General features: G+C 47.1%; 1 protein-coding gene and 1 long non-coding RNA gene across 3 annotated transcripts; one reads left to right on the forward strand and one right to left on the reverse strand.

Annotated features, from left to right (window-relative positions):
- Positions 1-8,545: 8,545 nt before the first annotated feature.
- On the reverse strand, positions 8,546-23,499 carry LOC115832408. Its single transcript, XR_004027904.1, has 3 exons — positions 23,196-23,499; positions 12,007-12,012; positions 8,546-8,557 (listed from the first exon to the last, which is right to left on the reverse strand). It is a non-coding gene; the product is annotated as an uncharacterized LOC115832408 (long non-coding RNA).
- Positions 12,796-16,919, forward strand: LOC115830427 (patr class I histocompatibility antigen, CH28 alpha chain). Of its 2 annotated transcripts, none has more exons than XM_030803266.1 (6): positions 12,796-13,043; positions 13,174-13,443; positions 13,690-13,965; positions 14,559-14,834; positions 14,998-15,109; positions 15,557-16,919. In XM_030803266.1, exons 1-6 carry the CDS (start codon positions 12,980-12,982, stop codon positions 15,558-15,560), a joined length of 1,002 nt encoding a protein of 333 aa, XP_030659126.1. In that variant the 5' UTR covers positions 12,796-12,979; the 3' UTR covers positions 15,561-16,919. The 2 variants fall into 2 exon arrangements, with proteins under 2 accessions (XP_030659126.1, XP_030659125.1); XM_030803265.1 differs by having other exon boundaries at positions 14,993-15,109; positions 15,557-16,908.
- Positions 23,500-24,457: the final 958 nt, after the last annotated feature.

Consider the following 24,457-nt stretch of genomic DNA (forward strand, 5'->3'; position numbering starts at 1 on the left):
ACATTCCATGTGCCATGTTAACATATAATGATGGTTCATATTACAGCATCTCACAATAGGTAAGCATTATTTCCAAAGTACAATTAAGTCACATTGGTGGTTGCTAGTGAATGCGGCACAAATGGGCCCTGAAGATTCAGGCATCGTTCTGCTCTGGAGTAGGGCTTCTGTGGCTCCGGCAAACTGTACAAAGGCTTTTTTTTAAAAAAATATATCTTCTGTGATACTTCAATTATTTCACCCCATTAATCATTTTCTTGCAAACAAAACTGAAAATATCAGTTCATAATGTGTTTCCTACACCTTGCCCTTATTTAAATGGTTATGAACAAGCGGCCTTCCATTTTCTATTGCCACTGTAATTATTTGTTCCTGATCCGACAACACCTTCTTCAGCTCTTTTCTCTGTCCACCGAGATTAACAGTCCAACAAGTGGTCTTTTGATTCACTAAGTGGCTTAATAGGACAAGGTTGATTTGAGCCAATACTTCTGGCATGTTCATTTTAATTTGTAACATAATTTTTTTCTGAATTCATCCCCACAAGGTGAGCTGGAAAACTGCAGCCATAATCAAAGCTAGAAAATACTGGAAGTAGCCAATATTTCTCTTCATCACCAAAGACTTGTCTCCAATTTTTACTATTGTTCTATTTTTTCCAGCCAGCCAACAGTAGTAGCTGAAAAGCGAGAGGACACTGATGAAGAACACTGCAGGCACTAAGAAAAGAAAAGTATGTGGAGCTTTGCTGTGTATCTGTCAGTTCATTCTACTCACTAAAATGTGGCATTCTCAGGACTTGATGTCCTCCAGGCCCCTAGATGAGGGTAGCGAGCACCTTGGGAGCCAGCTGGACTCCCCTCTTGGTGTGTAACTGCACAGCCACAGCATCTGGGTGGGGAGTTGTCCTGCACTTCTGGAATCATCTTTCTCGGTCATGGTGGCTACTGCTGTACTGCCCTTCTGAGGTAGGTGAGATAGGTTGTTCACAGTCTCCCTTGAAAGGAAACCAGAGACTTGTCAGGTTGATGGAGAGAACAAGCTGTTCGACAGTGCACAAACCATATCCTGGGCTTGTGGTTAGAACATCCTGCAGCAAAGAGGAAGAAGAGCCAAGGGAAGCATCCCCAAATCTGAGGAAGCACAGAAACCCATGATTAGCGTCCTTGGGCTGACCTATGCTCATTATAATAGTAGCAAACACACCTCTGAGTGGGAAGTTAAGATGCTAATGAAACATAAGATGTGTGTGCTGGTATGTACAACCACAGTGCATGCACGTCCAAGAGACCACAGAATATGCTTAAAACAATACCCCTTCCCACCTATTCATGAATAATCATGTAAGACTCCAGTGAGGGGAGGGTACTGTCTCACTTTTGAACAGCTGCTCTGATCAGCTGTCAGAGTGTACTTTCACTTTGCAGTAAATTCTCTTGCTGACTTTTACTTTGGACTTGCTCTCAAATTCTTTTGTGTGGCAAAGTCAAGAACCCGAACCAGCCCATCCACTACACTTCCTTCCTTTTTTCTATCTTTCTGTATCTTTTTGCTAGGGATAACTTTGCCCCTGCTGGCAGCATGCCCCTGAGGATGGCACGCTGTGGCTGGCATCGTCCTTGGCTTGGCCTTGGGTCACTAAGCATAGCCCATGGTAGGAGGTTCTGAGAATGAGTGGCACTGCCTTGTGCGATGGTCCCCATGGAAGTGGCCCACAGGTGCTTGCATCTGTGGCATTTTCACAACTGTTTACAAAGACTCAAGAATGTACTGTGGGAGGAGAGCAGGTCTGGGGACTCACCTGTGTCCCCACCTGCTCATCTGCATGGCCGTGTGCCTGACATGGTCAGAGATGAGAAATGCTGCTGCCCCTTTGCAAGGCACTACTTAGTTTTTCTCTTCTTGAAGGTGGTGGCTCGATGCCCAAGTTGAGATGGACGCAGGAGTCAGAATCCTAAAGTAAAAGGAGAGACTTTAACAGAAATACCTGAGCTTTTCAATGAGAATGAACAGGGCCTTTTACCCTCTGGCAGCTGTGTATTTCTCATTGAGATGTTTCTTGTCCTCAGAGCAGTTTCTCCTTTTTGCAGGTGGTTTATCAAAAAAGGAAAGGACAGAAAAGAAAAATCAGGAGAAGGTGTATGGGGAGCTGGGACCCTGGCCCTGTGCAGGTGAGATACAAGGTGCTTCTGGGGAGGCTGCAGCCATCTGGGGCACTGGCACATGGGGCACGGCAGGGCCCGCCTTCCTGATGATGCTGCCTGTCCCAGTTGCCTGCCGGAAGTTGCAGTGCCCAGATTAGTTTTGTATTGATGGAAATTTAAAAAAAATTATATTACATAATCTTATGCTTTTTGAAAATAGCTAATAAACTTTTGTGGCTAAGTTGTTAGTAATGGTAATCTCTCTAATGTGCTTAAAGATAGTCAAATCTGCAGGGTTCCCATCTCCACTGGACACCTGTGCTTCCTGCGGGGTCTATTTTCTGGTGGCTTTGCCTGTTGGTTGCCCCTGTGACTGCTGACATCCTGCCTTCTGGTGGAAACCACACTCTTCCTTGCCCATTGAGGGTTGGAAAATTGGATGACTAAACTCGATGAAGATAGCAGACAACATTTTTTCTGCATGGGTGCCATCATCACCTGCACTTGAAAGCAAGGCTGAGGTGCAGAAGGCACAAAATGTGGCCACGTCCCTTGGCTAGCAAGTGGCCTAGGGGCAATGTGAGCCTGAGTGGGCAACACTGTGACACAGGACAGGGTGTGTCACAGTGTTGCCCATTGTGACTGCAGGACCAAAAGGAACCAGGGCTGAGAGGAACCTGGAAACATGCTGGGGTGGTGCCAGACGAGGGCCTGGAGAGAGCCTCCACCCACCCTCACAGGGCCTGGTGGAGACAGACATGAGGAGGGGCACCTGCCTCTCTCCCCTTGCAGAGTGGAATGATAGCTGATGACATCATTGTGAAAGTCACAGTACTACAGAGATGTTTGGACACTCATCAGAGGCAGGCCTGCTGTGGGAAAGTCAAGGCCTTGGTGGAGAAACCTAAGATTCTGCAAACTGGAACAGGGTTATCCTATGGGTGCCCTTTAGAACCCTCTGGGCATGCAGAGGAGGCTCGCCCTTCTCTAGTAATGGTTCCCACTTCCTGCACTGGAAGATGCTGCAGAAGCCTCACCCCTATGACGCAGTGGGAATTCCACTCAGGAGCTTTGCAGGAACTAGCCGTTATGTCCCCATAGGAGCCTGAGGAGCAGTTCTAGGATTGGAATTTGAGGGTGTTTGATCAAAGGCCCAGAATCAAGCTGGATAAATAAAAAAACACCTTTGGCTTGGGAGCACTTTCTCAGGGTATGGGTTTATCAAGGACCTCAGGGCATGGGGCAAACCCACTGCTGGGGTGGACCCATGTAGACTGGAAAAAATGATGTCCAACTCTCAGTAAGTCAGACATAACTTAGTTGTCCTGGAACATGTAGAGGATGGATAATGAGGCTGAGGGAAGTGGGAGTATGGGATGGAGACATCATGTGAGACCAGAATGCCCATTAGGGCCATGCTCCACAGAGGACCCATAGGGCACACCTTCCACCAGAGCCTCAGGAACGTGCCGGTGAGAGGTACCTGCATTGCTAAGAAGAATTGGGGTGGTGTCCTCTGCAGGCTGGGTGTGATGGCAGGAAGGAGGTCCTATAGTTGGGCTCATTGATATTCCTGGGGAAAGTGTGGCCTTGAAAAGGTAGAGAACCAAATGGTGACAGTGACCTGCAAAAGCCAGAGGGCAAGGTTACCATGACAATCTCAGAGGAGCAGCTGAGGCAGCTTCATCTGCAGGGAATTGTGGGGAAGGTTAATAGAGGGTGGTGTCAGAACAGACAGGCAGCCAACAAGGGCACTGCTTGATATCCATGATAAGAAAGCAAGAATTGATGAGCAGGAGGCTGAGGGTGTTTAACTGAATACAAAGTCATGATCCCATTCTCAATTCCTAAACTTCAACCAAGTTTCAGATTCAGATTCCAGTTACAGAGAAGGAGTCCCTATCCCAGGAGGAAGGACCCTGGAACCTCATGGCAAGTATATGCTGGAACAATTCCCTCTGTCTTTCTGCAAAGGAGCCTACAGTCATTGACTCAGGGGACTGTACACTAGGAAAGGGAAACAGGCAGAATTTGGGGGAGTGTTGACATTGGGTGTGAGATGATTTTGATGCCTATAGGCCTACAGCACCATCATGTCCCCATCACAGTGGGGCTTACAGAAACCAGGAATAAACCTGGACACATCACAAGGGGACTACTGGGTCCACAGACCCAGCCCTGTTTATCTCCCCATTCCCCAAGTGTGTAATTGGCATTGATGCACTGGCAGCCGGAGTAACCCCCACACTGGGTCCCAAGTCTCTGGAATAAGGGCTTTCATTGTCTGAAAGCCAAAGGGAAACCTCTGCAACTGACTTCATCCTGGCCAAATAAAAAATGATATTGAGTCTCGGGGTGAATCTTATGAAAGGTACTGTAGGGATTGTAGGTGTAGCACCGCCATTAGAGAGCTGAAGGATGAGGGGTGCTGTTGGAGTTGCCTATTATCTTCATGTCATCCAGCAATCTGTCCCCAGAGAAGCCTGATGGGGCCTAAAGAATGAATGAGATTACTTCAGACTTGAAAAAGTAGGAGTCATAATTGCAGCTGCCATGCTGGCTGGATATCACTGGTAGAGCAGATTGATTAGGCCTCAGGCACAGAGTGTGCAGCTGTGGATTTGGTGAGTGCATTCCTTTCCATTCCAATTAGAAAAACTATACATGAAGTGATTCATGTGGGATCCACAACGCGTTTATTTATAATTGGCCTCAGGGTTAGTGTAACTGACCTGCCCTCTATAGTATAGTCTTAAGAGATCTGAAGAACCCGGCATCCTGTAGAATAGTAAATCAGCTTATTTCATCAACAACATCATGTTGACTAGGATGGATGAGTAAGAGGTGGAAAGTAAGCTGAAGGCCTTGGCAAAACATGTGCTCTCCAGAAGATGGAAGATAAACCACACAGAGATTCAGGAGTGGCCACTGTGGTGAAGTTTTATTCGTCCAGTGGTTGAGGACATCCAGGAGTTTCTCCTCCACAGTAAAAGACAAAGTGCTGCATCTTGCATCCTCACTACAAGGAAGGAAGCACACTGCCTGGTGAGCCTCTTTGAGTTCTGATGACACCACATCCCACATCTATTGCTTTGGCCTACACTCTAGGAGAAATAGGAGGGGACTTGCTTCAGTTGGGCCTACCAAGGAAAGGACACAGGCAGATTCAGGCCATGAGGCAGCGCCATCCCTTAGACTCACCTGGAGGTGTCAGTCATGGGGGAAGGATGCAGGATGGGGCTGAAACAAGCACCAGTGAGGGAGTCACACGGAGGGCCTGGGATTCTGGAGTAAGGCCATGTCATCCACAGCAGAGACATATGCCCCTGTTAGAAGCAACTTTTGGTATGTTACTGGCCCTGATAAGATAGAATCCTTGCCATGGGACATCAAACAACCATGTGATTTCAAATGCCCGTACGAATTAGCTTCTGTAACTCAGGAAGTCATAGATCAGACAGACCCCAAAGCATCCATCATGAGATGGAAATGGTCCATCTGGATTGAGCATGAATCCTATGTTGACACCCCCAGAAAACATCCAAACCTGAAGTGGCACTAAACAACCGAGCAGACAAATTGAAGTTAGCCAGCCCTCACCATGGGGCAGCCCAGGCCTGGCAGGATGGGTTCATGAATGGAGCAAGCACAGTGGCAGGGATGAGGCTAAATATGGGTCCAGAAGCACTGACTACCACCTACCAAGACAGATCCAGCTGCTGCCACCTCTGAATGTCCAACTCATTAGCGTTTGAGGCCAATGATGTGCCTCAGTGGGGCTATATTTCTTTAGGTGGCTAAAGCAGCACTCGCTGCTAAGTGATGAGTTGAGCCACTTCCATCCTGGAAGGGCCAGAGGTTCATCTTCACAGGGTTAGGCACCATTCCATGAGTGGGTTTTCCTGTCCTGCTCTCAGACCCTCAGTCAGCACCACTCTCCAGGGACTGTTGACATTCCTGATTCACAGGCTTGGCATGGTTCTCAGCACACTGTCTTCCTGGGGGAACCCACTTGACAGGGAAGCAGGTGCAGCATTTTCATGGCCGTGGGATCCACTGGTTCTATCACTATCTGCACCACCTAGGGTCTGCCAGCCACTAAGAGTGCTGGACAGGTCTTCCGCAGGCACAACTCAGTGCCAGCGTGGAGGAAGCACTCTGAGGGGTGGGTGCTGTCTTTCAGGACATGGTGCATTTATTAAATCAGAGATATCTCTGCAGTGCTGTGTTCTCAGTAGGAAGAACATGTGGGTCCAGAAACTAAGGAGTGGAAGTGGGTATGGCTCCATGTCTCATTCCTTAGATTCACCTGCTGTGAGATTTTGCACTTCTCATCTCCCAAACATGTGCTCTGCAGGGTAGAAGGTCCTGGATTCTAAAGGAAGGTACTTTTAAATCAGGACAAATGAGAGCCCACTGAACAACACATTACTATTGTCCCCAGAGAGATCTGGACAGTATGTGCCCAGAGACCAGCAAGTGAGGAGTCCCCTCCTCTCCAGGCACAGGTAATAGATCCTAATCTCCAGGACGAGGTTGGGCTGCTGTCACACAATGAGGGTAAGAGGAATGTGTGTGGAACCAGTGATCCACTTGGGGTGTCTCCTGGTTCCCCTTGTTCCATTGTAAGTGTTAGTGGAATTGTCCAGCAACCAAGCCTGAGAGAATTTGATTTCCAAGAGCCCAGAAACTCAGGAAGGAAGGTTTGAGCCATGCTCCCAGATAATCTCCCAAGGCCCTGCTCCTGTGCTCTGATATCCTCAGCAGCATTGGTGCAGACGCCCTGCTTCCCATGGGCTGTTCCCAACCAGTGATGGGTGACAAGAGGGACACAAAGGGAGGCCCATGTCTGGAAGACAAGGGCCAACTGTGGCTAGAGGACTCCTCCATGGCCTTGGTCAACTCTCCTTAGATTGCCTGTGGTCTAGGATGTGTCCAACAAAACCTCCTCTCCTTCTGTCCCTCACTTGGGGGTCATGCTTGCATCTCAGTCTGCTGCCTCTCCTAGGGTTTCCTGGATCTTTTCCCATATTGTCTGGCAGGTGCGTCCTCTAATAAAACACTGCAACTTTAATCTCATGTCATCTGCTTCTTGGAGAACATGGACCAACAAAATCATTTCCACTTACACACCGTTGACCTCTTACTTATTCCAATTTGTAAAATCCTTTTGTTTATCCAACTTCTTCCACCTGCTCCAGTTTTGCTGGTATTTGTATTGTTTTCTTTAAGTCAATTGATGTTCATTGTTTTAAGTCACTAACTCTTGGGTAGTTTGTTACACAGCAATAGATAACTAATAAGCCTCTGTTATGTTTCCATTATTCCGTAGTGGTTATCTACATCTGATTTATTTCCTGTTATTTTTATAATATTATCCATACATAATGTTTCCCGTTTCTTTCCACCTATTCTCTTATTGATTTTTCTTTTCTGTCCCACCATTTTTTCCTTCTTCTCATGAAATATTCCTAACATATAAAATAACCCTATGTGGTTATGATATAAGGAAGCATTTTCTGAATCTGTATGTTAAAAGTTTAATGCCACAGTGTATGGGATACAAGTAAAGAACAGAAAGTTATTAATAGAGTCTGAGTAAAAAGCACCTGGTGTAATTCTGCAGCCAAGACAGTGACTTTGAACTCTTACAGGCTGATGCAAAAATAATTGCAGTTTTTGCCATTACAAGAATTCTTACCAAGAACTATTCACATTGGACCAAAGCCAATTGTAATGATCCATGTGATGGAGAGAACCAGAAATGCTATGAAAGTGGCCTTAACCAGAAATAGGTCATTTGATCCTTGGATCATTGGCGTCTCCATAGATTTTCGGTGTACAATGTTCGGTCTGATGTGCAAGGCAATTCCATCTTGCAAAGGATTTGATGTTACATTTTACCACACACACACCTGAATTAAACTTTTACAGAATTGGAAATGCACATTACTGATCAAAATAAATTAAACAGGAAAAAATTACATAGGAATAACCAGTGATCGAATAGCAAATAGGAATGGAAAACACAATAGGATTGCTTAAAAAATACTGTAGAAGTATAGAATAGCAGCGCTATTTAGAATCACAGCGATGTCCAAATCATGTCTACCACATTTCATTGAAAACCAGAGCAAAAGATGTCAAGTTTATTATGGAATGCCCACCCAATAGCCAGCTTTTGGAAAATCTTGTTCCTAGATTGGAGCTAACCATTTTGGGCTACGGTATCCAACCAAAGTTACTGACATCATGCTAAGCTAGATGTGTTGGCTGAGGTATGAGATTCACATTTTTTCTACCTTAAAAGCAATCTGATTTGGCAAATATTCTTAAAGATGATATTTGAGTGAGAAAATTGGCACTTGGGACATTCTTAAACTAAATTTGAGACATCTTAGGCAAAACAAATACTTATTTTTAAGGCACTATCATTATGGCACTGAAGTCTTGGAACTATTTGATCTAGTTACTGTAAGTTCTCAACTGTGTTGCAACTCATTAAAGAGAATATTGTTATTAAAGGTATTTGTAAGAAAAACTCAGAGATACTATAGTATCTCCTTTCTCTGTCTCAAACTTTTTTCCCCTCAATACCCAAGGCTCTGTGATGTCTCAAATTTTAATCATTACTTTAAAAAGAGAAGTTTAAAGCATTAAAGAATTATAATCAGATGAAAGAATCTTTGGATTTATAAAATTCTGAAACAATAATTTTAATTTTGCTTTTAACATATATGCAAACTCTTTGACACTCTCCACTTTCCAGAGGTGCAGCTTCATTCCCTCCCTGTGAGTGTGGCCTGGACTTAATGATTCACTTCTATCTGATGGAGTAATGTTGACATAACAGTTTGTGACTCTTGGTGTAGAACAAAAAACTTACCGCAGCTTCTACCTTTGCTCGCTCTCTGTCTCTGGGATCATGAACTCTGAGGGAAGCCGGCTGCTGTGTCATAAGCAGACCTGTGCAAAGGTCCATGTGGCTAGGACCGAGGCCTCCTGGGACCAGACAGCAAGGAACTGAGGCCTTTTCCAATTGCCATGTGAGTGAGCCATTTCTCATGCAAATCCCCAGCCAAGTTGAACCCTCAGATGATGCAGCCCTGGCTGACAACTGGACTGCAACCTTGTGAGAGGCCCTGAGCCAGAAACACTCAGGGAAACCTCTCCTGGATTCCTGAGCATTGGAAACTGTGGGAGATGATAAATATTTGTTGCTTTGAGCTGTTACATTTTCAGTAATTTGTAATGTAACAGTAAAAAAATCAATACAGCTTCACAAGAGAGGATGAATAATTGCACTTTAATTTTCATTTGCTCTAAATGTATTAGTATTATTGTTATCATCATTATTATTGAGACAGGGTCTTGCCGTGTCACTCAGGCTGGAGTGCTGTGGCAGGAGGACAGCTCACTGCAGCCTCGACCTCATAGGATCATGTGATCTTCCCACCTCAGCTGTCTGAGTAGCTGGGAGTACAGACATGCACCACCATGCCTGGCTAAAATTTTTATATTTTTGGTAGAGACAAGGGTTTTGCCATGCTGCCTAGGCTGATCTCGAACTGGTGAAATCAAGCTCTCTGCCTGACTCTGCCTCCGAAATTGCTGGGATTACAGGCATGAGCCACCACACCCAACCTAAATTAATTATAAAATATTAAACATGTCATTTGGTTTTAAGAGGTAAGAAGAATTTCCGTGGCTAAATAGGATGCATTTTATTATCATTCACAATTATTACTTTATTTGAACTTCAATTTCCAACTGTGTCCCAATTAAACTCAAAAGAAAGACCCAAGCCATGCTAGGCTGATTCTATCATCACCCCCCATGATAGACGTGTAACCCTGGTCATTCACCTGACCCCAGTTATTCATCCAACAGTAATGTAAGTCCTGCCTTGAAGGGATTTTTGCACATATAATTAAGGTCCTAAATCAATTGACTTTAAGACAGGGATTATCCTTGGTCAGGCTGTCCTCATCTGGCGAGCCCCTGAAAGGACTGGGTTCTTCCTGATCAGAGAGATTCACAGTGTGAGAGGGATTCAGTGTGAGGGGGGTTCCTCCACTGTGGGTTTTAAAAATGAAGGGGCTGTGCGGCAAAGAATACCAGTGGGCACCAGGAATTGACGGCAGCCTCTCTCTACCTTGACAGCAGGCAAGGAACAGGAACCTTAGTCCTACAACTGGCAGAAACTGAATTCTGTCACCTCTGTATAAGCCTGAAGGAGGCCCTCAAAATGAAAACACAGTTTTGGGAAGCCTTAAACAGAGAACCCTCCAATCATGCTCAGATTTCTGACTAAGGAACTGTAAATAAATAAATGTGTTGTTTGGTCAAGCGTGGTAGCTCATGCCTGTAATCCTAAGGTTTGTGAGAATGATGCAGGAGGATTACTTGCAGCCAGGAGTGAGACTAGCCTGGGCAATTTGCGGAGATCTTCCTCTCTACAAAAAGGAATTTTTTTTTTTTTTTAAATTTACCTGAGCATGGTGGTACTTGCCTGTAGTCCTAGCTACTCCAGACACTGGGGCAGGGAGACCTCTAGAGGCCAAGAGTTTGAGGTTGCAGGGAACCATGATCATGCAACTGCACTTCACCCTGGATAAGAGAGGGAGACCATGTCTCTAAAAATAAATAAATAAATATAATAAATGGGTGTTGTTTAAAGCCCATGTTTGTGGTAATTTGTTATGCAGTCATATAAAAGTCATACACAGACTCAACAGACACATGGAATGAATTTATAAATTGATAAGCACACTACATGTGTAAAATAAAATATTTCCTTTTTCCAGTATTTTTCATTTTATAATATTCCATGATGCGATTAAATTTTTATACAATCATATTTCATTCAACTAGTCAACAAAAATTAATTTAGTGCCTACGCTGAACCAGGTATGCCCTCATATGCTCAAGTGCCTGACATTCTAGAAGCTTCACAAGACTGAAGTGGAGCCACTGGAGTGTTTTAGGTGAAGAAATGACACACTCTGACTCACAGTAGCAGGACCACTGTGGAGAGAACACTCAGGTGGCAGGTAATGGAACAGTGCTAGAGCCACTATTCAGGAGTGACAGGGTGGTGGGGACTAAGGGAAGAGGAGGGCCTGAGGGATGAGAGGGACGGAGGGAAGGGCTGGAGAAGCGGGAGGTGAGGAGAAGGAGCAGAGGGACAGAATTTGAAAGCAGCAGAATTCTTAGCTTTAAACACTTTGTTTTATAAATTTTTAATACATCCATCTACAGAGCCTAGCAGGGTGTTCCTTGCATTTGGCCTTTAACACCGTATGTGGGACTGCCTAAAAATTAATTGCTTTTTCTGCTTTTTTTCAGGTTTGAAAAAATACTAAGTGTTCCAATAAAATATGCACAGCACTTAGATGCGGATACTTTCTAAAAACAGGAAGTGCATGAGCAGTGGTGAGGGGCATTGTGACTGCGTTGAACACTTGCAACTTTGAGGTGAATGAATGTACTGGCTCCTGGTTGCAATATACGATAACACATTGTGCTACTTTGTATTGTCAGGAGATATCCTGGACTCACACAGAAACTCAGGGCTATGGAATGAAGGTAATTTTAGAATACAACAAGAGTCACAGATACATAGTCTGGGAAAGCAAAACTTAGGAGCTCTGCAAGTTGTCAGTTGTAATGCATTTAGACAGATTTATATATCGAGGGGCCAAAGTAACATTTTTTACACTTAAGATTCCTGATTGATCAGGTGCGGTGGCTCATGCCTGTAATCCCAGCACTTTGGGAGGCCGAAGCGGGAGGATCAAGAGGTCAGGAAATCGAGACCATCTTGGCTAACACAGTAAAACCCCGTCTCTACTAAAAATACAAAAAACTTAGCTGGGCGTGGTGGCGGGCACCTGTAGTCCCAGCTACTTGGGAGGCTGAGGCAGGAGAATGGCGTGAACCCAGGAGGCGAAGCTTGCAGTGAGCCGAGATCGCGCCACTGCACTCTAGCCTGGGCGACAGCGAGACTCCGTCTCAAAAAAAAAAAAAAAAAAAAGATTCCTGATAATTCAGGGGTTACCAAGATTCTACTACTCACTGCAGCCAATAAAAAAGAAACTGTTCTCTGTCCTATTTCATATGCTCAGGTACAACTTTTCCAGAGAAGAAAGAGAAGGAGGAGGAGGAGGGGGAGGAGGAAGAGGAGGGAAGAAGGAGAAGAAGGAGGAGAAGGAGGAGGAGAAAGAGGAGGAGAAGGAGAAGGAGAAGAGGAAGAAGAGGAGTAAGAAGAAGGAGAAGAAGAAGAAACTGTCTCTACACCTTCATTCTCAGGACAAGTTCATTGTCTGGCACCAAGCTCCTTGGGTTAATTTTCTTCCAAAAGAGTCCGGGGAGTCCAGGTATGGAGTGGGAGGGAGAAAGTTCAGTCAAGGGACGGGGATTTCGGAATGAAAACTGAAGGGAGATGGACTGGGTCCATGCCGATGGTTCCTCCCTGGTTTCTCAGCCCCCGGGCAAAGAGTCAGGGAGACATTGAGACACACCCTGCACAGGAGGGGGAGGGGGAGGGCAAAGTCCCAGGGCCCCAGGAGTGGCTCTCAAGGGCTCAGGCCTCGAGGCGGTGTCTGGGGTGGGGGGGCCCAGTATTGAGAATTCCCCATCTCCCCAGAGTTTCTCTTTCTCTCCCAACCCGTGTCAGGTCCTTCTTCCTGGATACTCATAACACGGCCCCATTTCTCACTCCCATTGGGTGTCGCGTTTCTAGAGAAGACAATCAGTGTCGCCGCAGTTCCCGGTTCTAAAGTCCCACGCACCGCCCGGGACTCAGATTCTTCCCAGACGCGGAGGTTGGGGTCATGGCGCCCCGAACCCTCCTCCTGCTGCTCTCAGGGGCCCTGGCCGTGACCGAGACCTGGGCGGGTGAGTGCGGGGTCGAGAGAGAAACGGCCTCTTTGGGGAGAAGTGAAGGGCCCGCCCAGTGGGGGCGCAGGACTCAGGGAGCCGCGCCCGGAGGAGGGTCGGGCTGGTCTCAGCCCCTCCTTGCCCCCAGGCTCCCACTCCTTGAGGTATTTCAGCACCGCTGTGTCGCGTCCCGGCCGCGGGGAGCCCCGGTACATCGCCGTGGAGTACGTGGACGACACGCAGTTCCTGCGGTTCGACAGCGATGCCGCGATTCCGAGGATGGAGCCGCGGGCGCAGTGGGTGGAGCAAGAGGGGCCGCAGTACTGGGAGCGGACCACAGGGTACGCCAAGGCCAACGCACAGACTGACCGAGTGGCCCTGAGGAACCTGCTCCGCCGCTACAACCAGAGCGAGGCGGGTGAGTGACCCCGGCCGGGGGCGCAGATCACGACCACCCCCCATCCGCCACGGACCTCCCGGGTCCCTCAGAGTCTCCGGATTCGAAATCCACCCCGAGGCAGCGGGACCTGCCCAGACCCTCCACCAGGGAAAGTCCCAGGCGCCTTTACCCAGGTTCATTTTCAGTTTAGGCCAAAATCCCCGCGGGTTGGGAGGGGAAGGGGCGGGGCTCGCTGGGCGGGGCTGACTGCGGGGACTTGGCTAGGGTCTCACACCCTCCAGGGAATGAATGGCTGCGACATGGGGCCCGACGGACGCCTCCTCCGCGGGTATCACCAGCACGCGTACGACGGCAGGGATTACATCTCCCTGAACGAGGACCTGCGCTCCTGGACCGCGGCGGACACCGTGGCTCAGATCACCCAGCGCTTCTATGAGGCAGAGGAATATGCAGAGGAGTTCAGGACCTACCTGGAGGGCGAGTGCCTGGAGTTGCTCCGCAGATACCTGGAGAACGGGAAGGAGACGCTACAGCGCGCAGGTACCAGGGGCCACGGGCGCCTCCCCCATCTCCTGTAGATCTCTTGGGATGGCCTCGCACAAGGTGGGGAGGAAAGTGGGCCCAATGCTAGAATATCGCCCTCCCTCTGGTCCTGAGTAGGAAGAATCTTCCTGGCTTTCCAGATCCTGTACCAGAGAGTGACTGTGAGAGTCCGCCCTGCTCTCTGGGACAATTAAGGGATGAAATCTCTGAGGGAATGGAGGGAAGACAGTCCCTGGAATACCGATCCGCGGTTCCTTTTGAGCCCTCCAACAGCCTGGGGCCCCGTGACTTTTCCTCTCAAGTTTTGTTCTCTGCCTCACACTCAATGTGTTTGGGGCTCTGATTCCAGCTCTTCTGAGTCCCTCGGCCTCCACTTAGGTCAGGGCCAGAAGTCCCTGCTCCCCCCTCAGAGACTCGAACTTTCCAAGGAATAAGAGATTTTCCCAGGTGTCTGTGTCCAGGCTGGTGTCTGGGTTCTGTGCTCCCTTCCGAACCCTAGGTGTCCTGTCCATTCTCAGGTTGGTCACATGGGTGCTGCTGGGGTTTCCCATGAGGAGTGCAAAGTGCCTGAATTTTCTGACTCTTCTCAGATCCTCCAAAAGCACACGTTGCCCACCACCCCATCTCCGACCATGAGGCCACCCTGAGGTGCTGGGCCCTGGGCTTCTACCCTGCGGAGATCACATTGACCTGGCAGCGGGATGGGGAGGAACAGACCCAGGACACAGAGCTTGTGGAGACCAGGCCTGCAGGGGATGGAACCTTCCAGAAGTGGGCCGCTGTGGTGGTGCCTTCTGGAGAGGAACAGAGATACACATGCCATGTGCAGCACGAGGGGCTGCCCGAGCCCCTCACCCTGAGATGGGGTAAGGAGTGAGATGGGGTAAGGAGTGAGATGGGGTAAAGAGGGGGATGAGGGGTCATGTCTTTTCTCAGGGAAAGCAGGAGCCCTTCTGGAGCCCTTCAGCAGGGTCAGGGCTGAGGCCTGGAGATCAGGGCCCCTCACCTTCCCTTCCTTTCCCAGAGCAGTCTCCCCAGCCCACCATCCCCATCGCGGGCATCGTTGCTGGCCTTGTTGTCCTTGGAGCTGTAGTCACTGGAGCTGTGGTCGCTGCTGTAATGTGGAGGAAGAAGAGCTCAGGTAGGAAAGGGATGAGGAGTGGAGTCTGAGTTTTCTTGTCCCACTGGGGGTTGCAAGCCCCAAGTAGAAGTGTGTCCTGCCTCATTACTGGGAAGCACCATCCACACTCATGGGCCTACCCAGCCTGGGCCCTGTGTGCCAGCACCTACTCATTTATAAAGCACTTGTGAAAATGAAGGACAGATTCTTCACTTCGATGATTATGGTGGTGATGGGACCTGATCTCAGCAGTCACAAATCACAGGAAAAGGTCCCTGCTGATGATAGACTTCAGGAGGGCATTTGGTCCAGGACCCACATCTGCTTTCTTATATTTCCTGATCTTGCCCTGGATCTGCAGTTACACTTTTCTGGAAACTTCTCTGGGATCAAAGACTAGAGGGTTACTCTAGGACCTTATGGCCCTGCCTCCTTTCTGGCCTCTCACAGGACATTTTCTTCCCACAGATAGAAACAGAGGGAGCTACTCTCAGGCTGCAAGCAAGATGAAGGAGGCTGATCCCTGAGATTGTTGGGCTATTGTGTTCAGGAGCCTATGATGGAGCTCACCCACCCCACAGTGCCTCTAGCCACATCTGTGGGCTCTGACCAGGTCCTGTTTTGGTTCTACTCCAATCATTGGCAGTGCCCAGGGCTCTGGTGTGTCTCTCACAGCTAATAAAGGTGACACTCCAGGGCAGGGGCCCTGATGTGAGTGGGGTGTTGGGGGGAACAGAGGGGACTCAGCTGTGCTATGGGGTTTCTTTGACTTGGATGTCTTGAGCATGAAATGGGCTATTTAGAGTGTTACCTCTCACTGTGACTGATAGGAATTTGTTCATGAATATTTTCTCTGTAATGTGAGACAGCTTCCTTGTGTGGGACTGAGAAGCAAGATTTGCTCATGCCTCCCTTTCGTAACTTCAAGAAGCCTGAATTCTCTCTGAAAAGGTGCCCAAATGTGTCTTCCTCCCTGTTAGCATAATGTGAGGAGGTGGGAGACCAGCCTACCCCCATGTACACCATGACCCCCTTCCCTGCACTACCCCGCGTTTCTACCCAATTACCTTTCCTGTTCCAGAGACATGGGGCTCAGATGTCTTTATCTCTGTCTCAACTTCGTGGTGTACTGAGCTGCAACTTCCTGCTTCCCTATTAAAATTAGAATCTGAGTATAAATTTACTTCTTCAAATTCTTGCCATGAGAAGTTAATTAGTTAATTAGAGGAGGAGATTACTAAAATTTGAGAGACAAAATAAATGGAAGACCTGAGAACCTTCCAGAGTCTGTTTCTTGTGCTGACCTGTTGCAGGGGAGGAGAGTAGATGGGGCTGTGCCCAGTGGGTGCTCAGGCCACTGTGGGCTTTATGTGGTCACTGCTCAGCCGGGTCATCTTTGCTGCTCCAGTGGCCTTGGTCCTTCAGCAGAACCTTGTCCCAGCAGGACCTGTGATCACAGGGACTCAAATGTCATTTAGGGCAGTCCCTGCACACAGAAGTCCTTGTGGTATCAAGAGACTGATTTTTCAGACCTGTCCAGCACTTGCCCTCCTTCCAGGGCTCTTTCCTAGATTGTATTTTCCCTCTTTTCACCAGCCTTCTTATAGGAACCAGACTGTGACATTTGCAGAGAGGAGGGGTCCCATAGTTTCTCATCATACTTAACTTTCTATTGGAACTTCTCTTCTGCCCTCCTACTCTTCCTTCTGCCCTGAGTTGTAGTAATCATAGTGCTAGCTCCAATCCAAACTCATGGATTTGTAAAGCAGAGTCTAATTTAGATTCATATGTAGTTGGAAAATTGGACTTATAAGCCTAAGATTATCTTTCCTGAAGAGAGATATATGATTGTGTGCTGCAGTGTGCAGGAGGGTTGGTGTGGGAGGAGGAATGAGGGGAGGGAGGGCACACAAGCAGCATTGGTGACAAAAGCACTGGTGGCACTGATGTCAGTGTGAGAGGATGTTGTGCTGTAGCTGCCATAAACAGCTGTAGCAGCCACAAAACAGCATTTGGCCTGAGGCTACATTAATAAAGATATTGCCTTTCGGATAGGGAGGTGCTCTACGGTGATCACTCATTGAACTGACATTTGTTGTCTGCTAGGTATATGTAGGTATATGACTGTTTTTGCATTTGGAAAACATCTTTAAATTAAAAACAGAAAAATTTCTGGCCTTGTGGAGCATATGTTCTAGAGAGAAGAGGCAGATGAAGATACACTATAAGCAGAGTAAGGAAGGCAAAAGCTTGTGTTAGAAGATGGCAAGTGCTGTGGGGTGAGTGATCCAGAGTGTGGGCTGTGGAGACAGGGAAGGTGGCTGTTGTGATATGTAGTCAGCGTGGGCCTTGTTGCAAATGTGACCTTCAAGGCAAGATTTTTTTTTTTTTTTCAGTTGGCAGAGCTAACTGTGGCTTTAATTTGGAAAAAAAAAGAAAGAAAGAAAAAAGAAAAAAAACATTTACTTTGTAGCTGAAGACATGTGCAAGTGGGGGTACCCCAGGCAGTAAACTCCTGCCATGGGTGGGCTGAGGGCGAGGGCTGAGCCTCAGGTGGGTCTCCTGTTCCCTATGCTCCCCTGCACAGCGGCCTCCCCTACAGGCCCTGGGGCAGTCACAGGAGGGGGCAGGCTGGGAGTGGCTGCTGTGGCCATTCACTTGGGAAGGACATTCGAGGTCTTGGACACCAGCTTTCTATCACGGGTCTCAGTTTTCCTCATAACCACGGCCCTGGAGGAGCTGGTGTGGCTGAAGGAGCTGGAGCCCCTGCCAGAGCCAAATCTGGAGCCCAGGCTGTAGCTGAGGCCAGGGCTTGTGAGGGCCCCGTAGGCCAAGCTCAGCCTACCTGAGTAGCCACTGGTGGTCTTCGTGTGGATACTCATGTTCTGTATCCCAGATTCCAGCCAGCTCTCCTTGCCCTACAGCAGCTTCCTGTAGGTGGCGATCTCGATGTCCAGGCCTGCTTGATATTCATCAGCTCCTGGTACTCGCACAGCTGCCGCGCCATGACCTGCTTTGCCCACTGCTGGGTGACCTCCAGCACACAGACAGCTTGGCTTCCTTAATGGCCAGCTCCCAACGCTGCTCTGCATCCGTGATGGCAGCCTGCAGGGAGGCCCACTGGTTTTTGAGGCTGTCAATCTCAGCCTGGAGCCAGCTGAGGTTCCAGGTCAGCTCTGAGATCTCCATCTTTGTGTGACGCAAGTCGTCCAGTGCTTCCCAGCCAGTGCCTGCAGATCTTCACACTTGACCTGGTGCAGGCTCTCAGCCCCAGCCCAGCTTCAGTTGGTGATCTCCTCTTGCTGGACCTTAACCTCAGCGATGATGCTGCCCATGTCCAGGGAGTGGCTGTTGTCCACGGACAGCACCACAGATGTGTCCGAGATCTGAGACTGCAGCTCCGTGATCTCCTCTTCATACAGCCGCCTGAGGAAGTTGATCTCATCATTCAGCCCTTCCAGGCAAGACTCCTGCTTTACCTCATTCATGTAAGCTTCAGCCACATCCTTCTTGATGAGGACAAATTCATTCTCTTCTGTATCAATATTGATCTCATCCTCATACTAGTTCTTGAAGTCTTCCACCAGTCCCTGTGTGTTGCCAAACTTCGCCTCCAGCTTCAGCTTCTCCTGGCCCATAGTGTCCAGCTGCTGCTGAAGGTTAATATAGCTCTTGATCATGCAGTCCATCTTCCTCTGAGCCATCTTCTGCTGCTTTAGGAGGCTCTACTTGGTCTCCAGTATTTTGTTCTATTGCACCAGGAACTGTAACTTGTTGATGAAGGAGGCAAATTTGTTGTTGAGGGTCTTGAACTGGTCCTTCTCCTGGGTGCACATGGCCTGAATGTTGGGGTCCACCTCCAGCTTAAGGGGCCTCAGTAGGCTCTGGTTGACCATGACGGCTGTGATGTCCCCCATATCACGAGCCCCACCACAGCCTCCACCCAGACCCTTGCCGTACCCAAGCTACCCCAAAAGCTGCTGCCACTGCTGCCCACTTAGGAGAAGCTCAAGGAGCTGATGTGGGCACCAGGCCTGCTTGTGTAGGAGCAGCTGCTGAAGGCCTGGGGGTCAGAGTGGAATACCTTGTAGGACTTCTGTGTCACCCTAATGGACATGGTGGGGGCAAGTGGACTGAGCCAGACAGAGATTCAAGAAGGAGCAGAGAAGCTTCTTCTAGGTCTCGAAGAACAACTTGAAGGACATGAGGAGATATCTACGAGGATGTCTAGGAAAGTTCTTTCCAGGCAGGGAACCCCCCGTTAAAATGCACTAGGGCAGGAAGGTATCTGTGTTTTGGGAAGTGAGAAGAGTCCAGAAGGGCTGGACAGATTAACTGAGATGAGGTCAGAGGTGTGGCCAGAGCAGGTAGGCCTGGAGGGTGTGGGCAGGGTTTTCACTTTTGCTCTGAGTGAGATGGGGAGTTAGAGTACAGTTTTGAAAAGTGGGACATGGTAGGACTCATTCTTCAAAAGCTTCTCTCTGGCTGCCCTACTGAGAACGGAATTGAGAGGTCGGGAACAAGCGAGGCAGTAGAGAAAACAGTGGGAAAGACATGTAACATTTCAAGATAGAGATATCGGTTACCCGGACCTGGGTGTGACCAGTGAAAATAATGAGAAGTGATGGGATTCTAGATGCATCATAGCATTTGCTAATGGATTGTATCTGTGTTCTGAGAAAGAAGAATCAAGGACAGCCATGGTTTTAGACTATGAGAGTAGAAGGTGGAGATGGGGAGACTCTGGCAGGAGCATACTGAGGAGAGGGCATTGCAGGCATTCATTAGAAGAGATGTCTACAAGGAATGCAGGTGAGGAGCCCAGATGGCTCTGCAGCTACAACTTCATCATCCAGTTACTCTCCTGCTTCCATACCCCTGGCCGCATGTATCTCAGAGCCAGAGCACCAATTCTTTTTTTTTTTAATACTTTAAGTTCTAGGGTACATGTACACAACATGCAGGTTGGTTACATAGGTATACATGTGCCATGTTGGTTTGCTGCACCCATCAACTGGTCATTTCATTAGGTATTTCTCCTAATGCTATCCCTCCCCCAGATCCCCATCCTCCAACAGGCCCTGGTGTGGGATATTACCCTCCCTGTGTCCATGTGCTCTCATTGTTCAACTCCCACTTATGATTGAGGACATATGGTGTTTGGTTTTCTGTCCTTGTGATATTTTGCTAAGAATGATGGTTTCCAGCTTCATCCATGTCCCTGCAAAGGAGATGAACTCATCCTTTTTATGGCTGCATAGTATTCCATGGTGTATATGCAGAGCACCAATCGTTTCCTGGGCTATCCGCACAGGTATGTGAAAGGGAAGTTATGGTTTCCAGTTGGTTATAATAAGTCACAGATTAATGTTGTTCTTTCTTGGATAATTAAGAGAATAATATGGCAATGGGTGACTAAAACACTTACTAAGAAGACTATAATAATGAAAATATTTGATTAATCTAAAAAAGGCAAGAAAAGAAAAATAATGGGGCAAAAAGAGACGTAATGTTAGAAAACAGCAAATGACAAGGTAGACTTAAACCCAACCAGGGCAACAATGACATTAAAGATAATGGACTCAGGGCCGGGCGCAGTGGCTCACACCTGTAATCCCAGCACTTTGGGAGGCCGAGGTGGGTGGATCACCTGAGGCTGGGAGTTCAAGACCAGCCTGACCAACATGGAGAAACCCCATCTCTACTAAAAATACAAAATTAGCCGGGCGTGGTGGCTCATGCCTGTAATCCGAGCTACTCAGGAGGCTGAGGCAGGAGAATTGCTTGAACCTGGGAGGCGGAGGTTGTAGTGAGCTGGGATCTCTCCATTGCACTCCAGCCTGGGCAACAAGAGCGAAACTCTTTCTCAAAAAAAAAAAAAAGGAAGATAATGGACTCAAACACCCCAATTACAAGATAAATAATGAACGGGGTAAAAAATAAATAAATAAACAAATAAATAACCATAGGCTATTTATAAAAGACATACTATCAGTAGAAGATACAGAAAAGTTGAAAGTAAAAGGATAGAAAAGAAATACCAAACATTCATGAAAAACCACATGGAGATGCCATTTAGAGCTACAGGAAATGAATCTCCTGAGACATAGAGTACATGTAGACAGCTCACAATATCTGTTTTCTTTTTTTCAGAGACAGGGTCTTGCTTAGTTGCCCAGGCTGAAAAGCAATGGTGATCACAGCTGAGCTGACTGTAACCTCAAACTCCTGGGCTCAAGCAATTCTACTGCCTCAGTATCCCAAGTAGCTGGGACTGCAGGCACATGGCACTACACCTGGCTATAACATCCTTAATATAGTTTCTTATTTGCTGTGGTTTGATCCATGAAACAATATCATGCCATATATTTGACGTGCAGTAGGTACACAACAAATACTAGCTGAATGAAGAAATAAAACCACCCAGTAATTCAAGCCACGTCCACAATTATATTTTACAGATGAAGACCAACATCCCTGACAAGTAAAGTAAAATAAACTGAATTAAGTCATCCAGAGCAGAATCAGGAACACGCACTCCATTCCCTGTACTCAAGAAATCAGAGCTCTAATGCGGTAATAGCAGGTACCATGCAAGTCAGATATGCTAATTGCTAGAATTAGAATGGATACATTTCAAAATATACTAAAGAAAGGGTGTGGAAGGATTAGCTGAATGCAGAGATAAAGGAAGAAAATTGATTTATTTAAAAGATGGATATAATGTTTGAAGAAAAAACTTTTTTTTAAAAAAGAGAGGGCTTATTTGGACCAAAGCAGAAATGAGCTCAAGTGTCAGGTGGGAAAATGCCTAAATGCAGCTTCCAGACCCAAGGGAGACCCAAAAATCCTGGGACATTTTCGGTTGTCACGTGGGGATTGGTGGGAGGGGGTGAGTGGGGTGCTGTTGGCAAACCTTCCACAACGCACAGGACAGGCCACTCCACAAAGGATTCTCTGTCCCAAATTGTTAATAGGGCTGCTGTCGAGAAACCCACCCTAGAGGTAGGCACAGTAACTATCCATTTTACAGTTGAAGAAACTGAGGCACCAGGAGGGAAAGTGCCAGTGAGACCAGAGCTGCAGGTTGAACCCAGGTCATCTGGCTGCAGGGTCCATGCTACCCCAGTTAAGTCAGGGACCCAGATGGCCAGAAACAAGCCCAACTGCACGGTGCCTGCATGGCCTGTTGGCACCATCTGGTGTTGGTACTGGGCCTATGGCTTTGTGAGGCTTGCGGGATGCGGGGGCGGTGAAGAAAAATTAGGTTTGGGGAAGAAATCTTTGTATCCTCTCAGGGAAACTCCTTCCTCAGGCTCACCAGACTTTAAGCTATGACTTCGCTCAGAAAAAAAAATAATGTCCACATTGATTCTCCCTCCCATCCCGCTTTTCCCAGTCCTCACCAATCTCCTCCTGTGACTCCATCAACATCAGCAACTCCCTCCAAGAAACAAAACAAAAACATTTACTCCCTCCACCTGCAGCTCAGCGTTCTTCCCCTCCCAGCCCTGAGCAGGCAGCTCCTAACTGGAGAGCCCATCAGGAAGCCCTGGGGCTCGCAGGCCCAGCATCAAAACATGTGGCTGCCACAGGTCTGCACCTGACCTGACCCTAGGGAGCCCCATGCTGGAGGAGGCCTGGTGTCCCCTGACCCCCTGAACTCACCCAGGCCCATGACCTGCACTTGGGCCACTCTGCTCCTGCCTGGTCCATTAACCCCTGGAAACTCAGCTCCACCCCAGGGCCACTGTGTGGTGAGACCACAAGGCCTTCCTACCCCATTTCTAGCAGGGATTCCACCCAGGCCACTGCCCTGGCAGTGGACAGTGGATCTTATTCTCCATGTGGAGTAGGGGTTTTCTTGAGACCCTTCAGCCTGAGGCTGCCTCTGCCCACCCTTTGCACCCTGAGATCACCACTGCCACAGACACCATCTCCCACCAGATCCTTCTAGAGTGGGGGCCCCAAATCATTTGTGGAACTAGCTTTACCCTAATATCAAAGTCAGACAAAGACTCACAAGAAAAGAATACTACAGACCAGTATCACCAATGAACATAAATGCAAACATCCTTAACAAACATTGGTAAACTGAATACAATACCATATAAAAAGGATTACAATTCATGACCAATGGAATTCATCCCAGGAATACAAGGTTGGCTTAACATTTGGAAATCAATTAATGTAATGCACCATATTAATAGAACAAAGGACCAGAGCAATATAATTATCTGAATAGATGCAGAAGAAACAGTTGACAAAAATCTTAACACCATTCATGTTCACAACTTTCAACAAAATAGGAATGGAGGGACCTTCCTCACTCGATAAAGGACATCTGTGAAAAACTCACAGCTAAAATCATGCATAATGATGAAAGACTGAATGCTTTCCTCCTAAGATGGGGATCAAAGTGAAGATGTCCACTCTCATCACTTCTATTTAACATTGTACTAGAGATTCTAGCCAATACAATATGGCAAAAAACGAAAAATAAAAAATTAAAGTCATTCACATCAAAAAAGAAAACAAAAATTCTATTCACATGATCCTGCCTGTAGAATTCATATGCAGATAAAAGCCTGTAGCACTAAGAAAAGAGTTCAGAAGAGCCCATAGGATATAAAAGCAATATACAAAAGTCAATTCTATTTCTCTATACCAGCAATGAAAATCTAGAATTTCTTTTCACAGTAGTTACAAAACTCATGAAATAGGAATAAATTATAAATTTAGGAAGAGGGCAGTGTTTGTACACTGAAAAGTACAAAACATTACTGAGAGAAATGAATGGTCTAAATAAATGGAGAGATGAGGGTTGGAAAGCTCAATAATATTGTTAAAGTGGCAATTCTCCACAAATCGATCTCTGAATTCAACACAATCTCTGTCGAAATCCCAGCAGGCATTTTATAGAAATTGACAAAATAATTCTAAAATGCTTATGAAAATGGAAAAGGTGCAGAAGAGCCAACATAAATTTGAAAAAAATTGGAATATAATATAAAACTATAATAATCCAGATAGTGTAGAACTCACAGACATAGAGATAAATGAACAGAAGTGAGAATCTAGAAAGACATTCTTACATTTTTTTCAATTGACATCCAGCAAAGTTGCCTAGGTAATTCAATGGCGGAAATAATAGTCTTTTAAACAAATGGTTTAGACACAACTGGACAACTAAATGTAAAAAGAGAAGGCAGTGTTCAGTGGTTTGTACCTATAATCCCAGTGCTTTAGGAGACTGAGGCAAGAAAATCACTTGAGCCCAAGAGTTGAAGCTGTAGTTAGCTCTGATCAGGTGGGAAAAATGATAAAAGAAACAAAAAGAGGTGGATTTAGACATCTCATACCATATAA

The sequence above is a fragment of the Nomascus leucogenys genome, chromosome 22a, assembly GCF_006542625.1.
Source record: "Nomascus leucogenys isolate Asia chromosome 22a, Asia_NLE_v1, whole genome shotgun sequence".
NCBI classification, from domain to species: Eukaryota; Metazoa; Chordata; class Mammalia; order Primates; family Hylobatidae; genus Nomascus; species Nomascus leucogenys.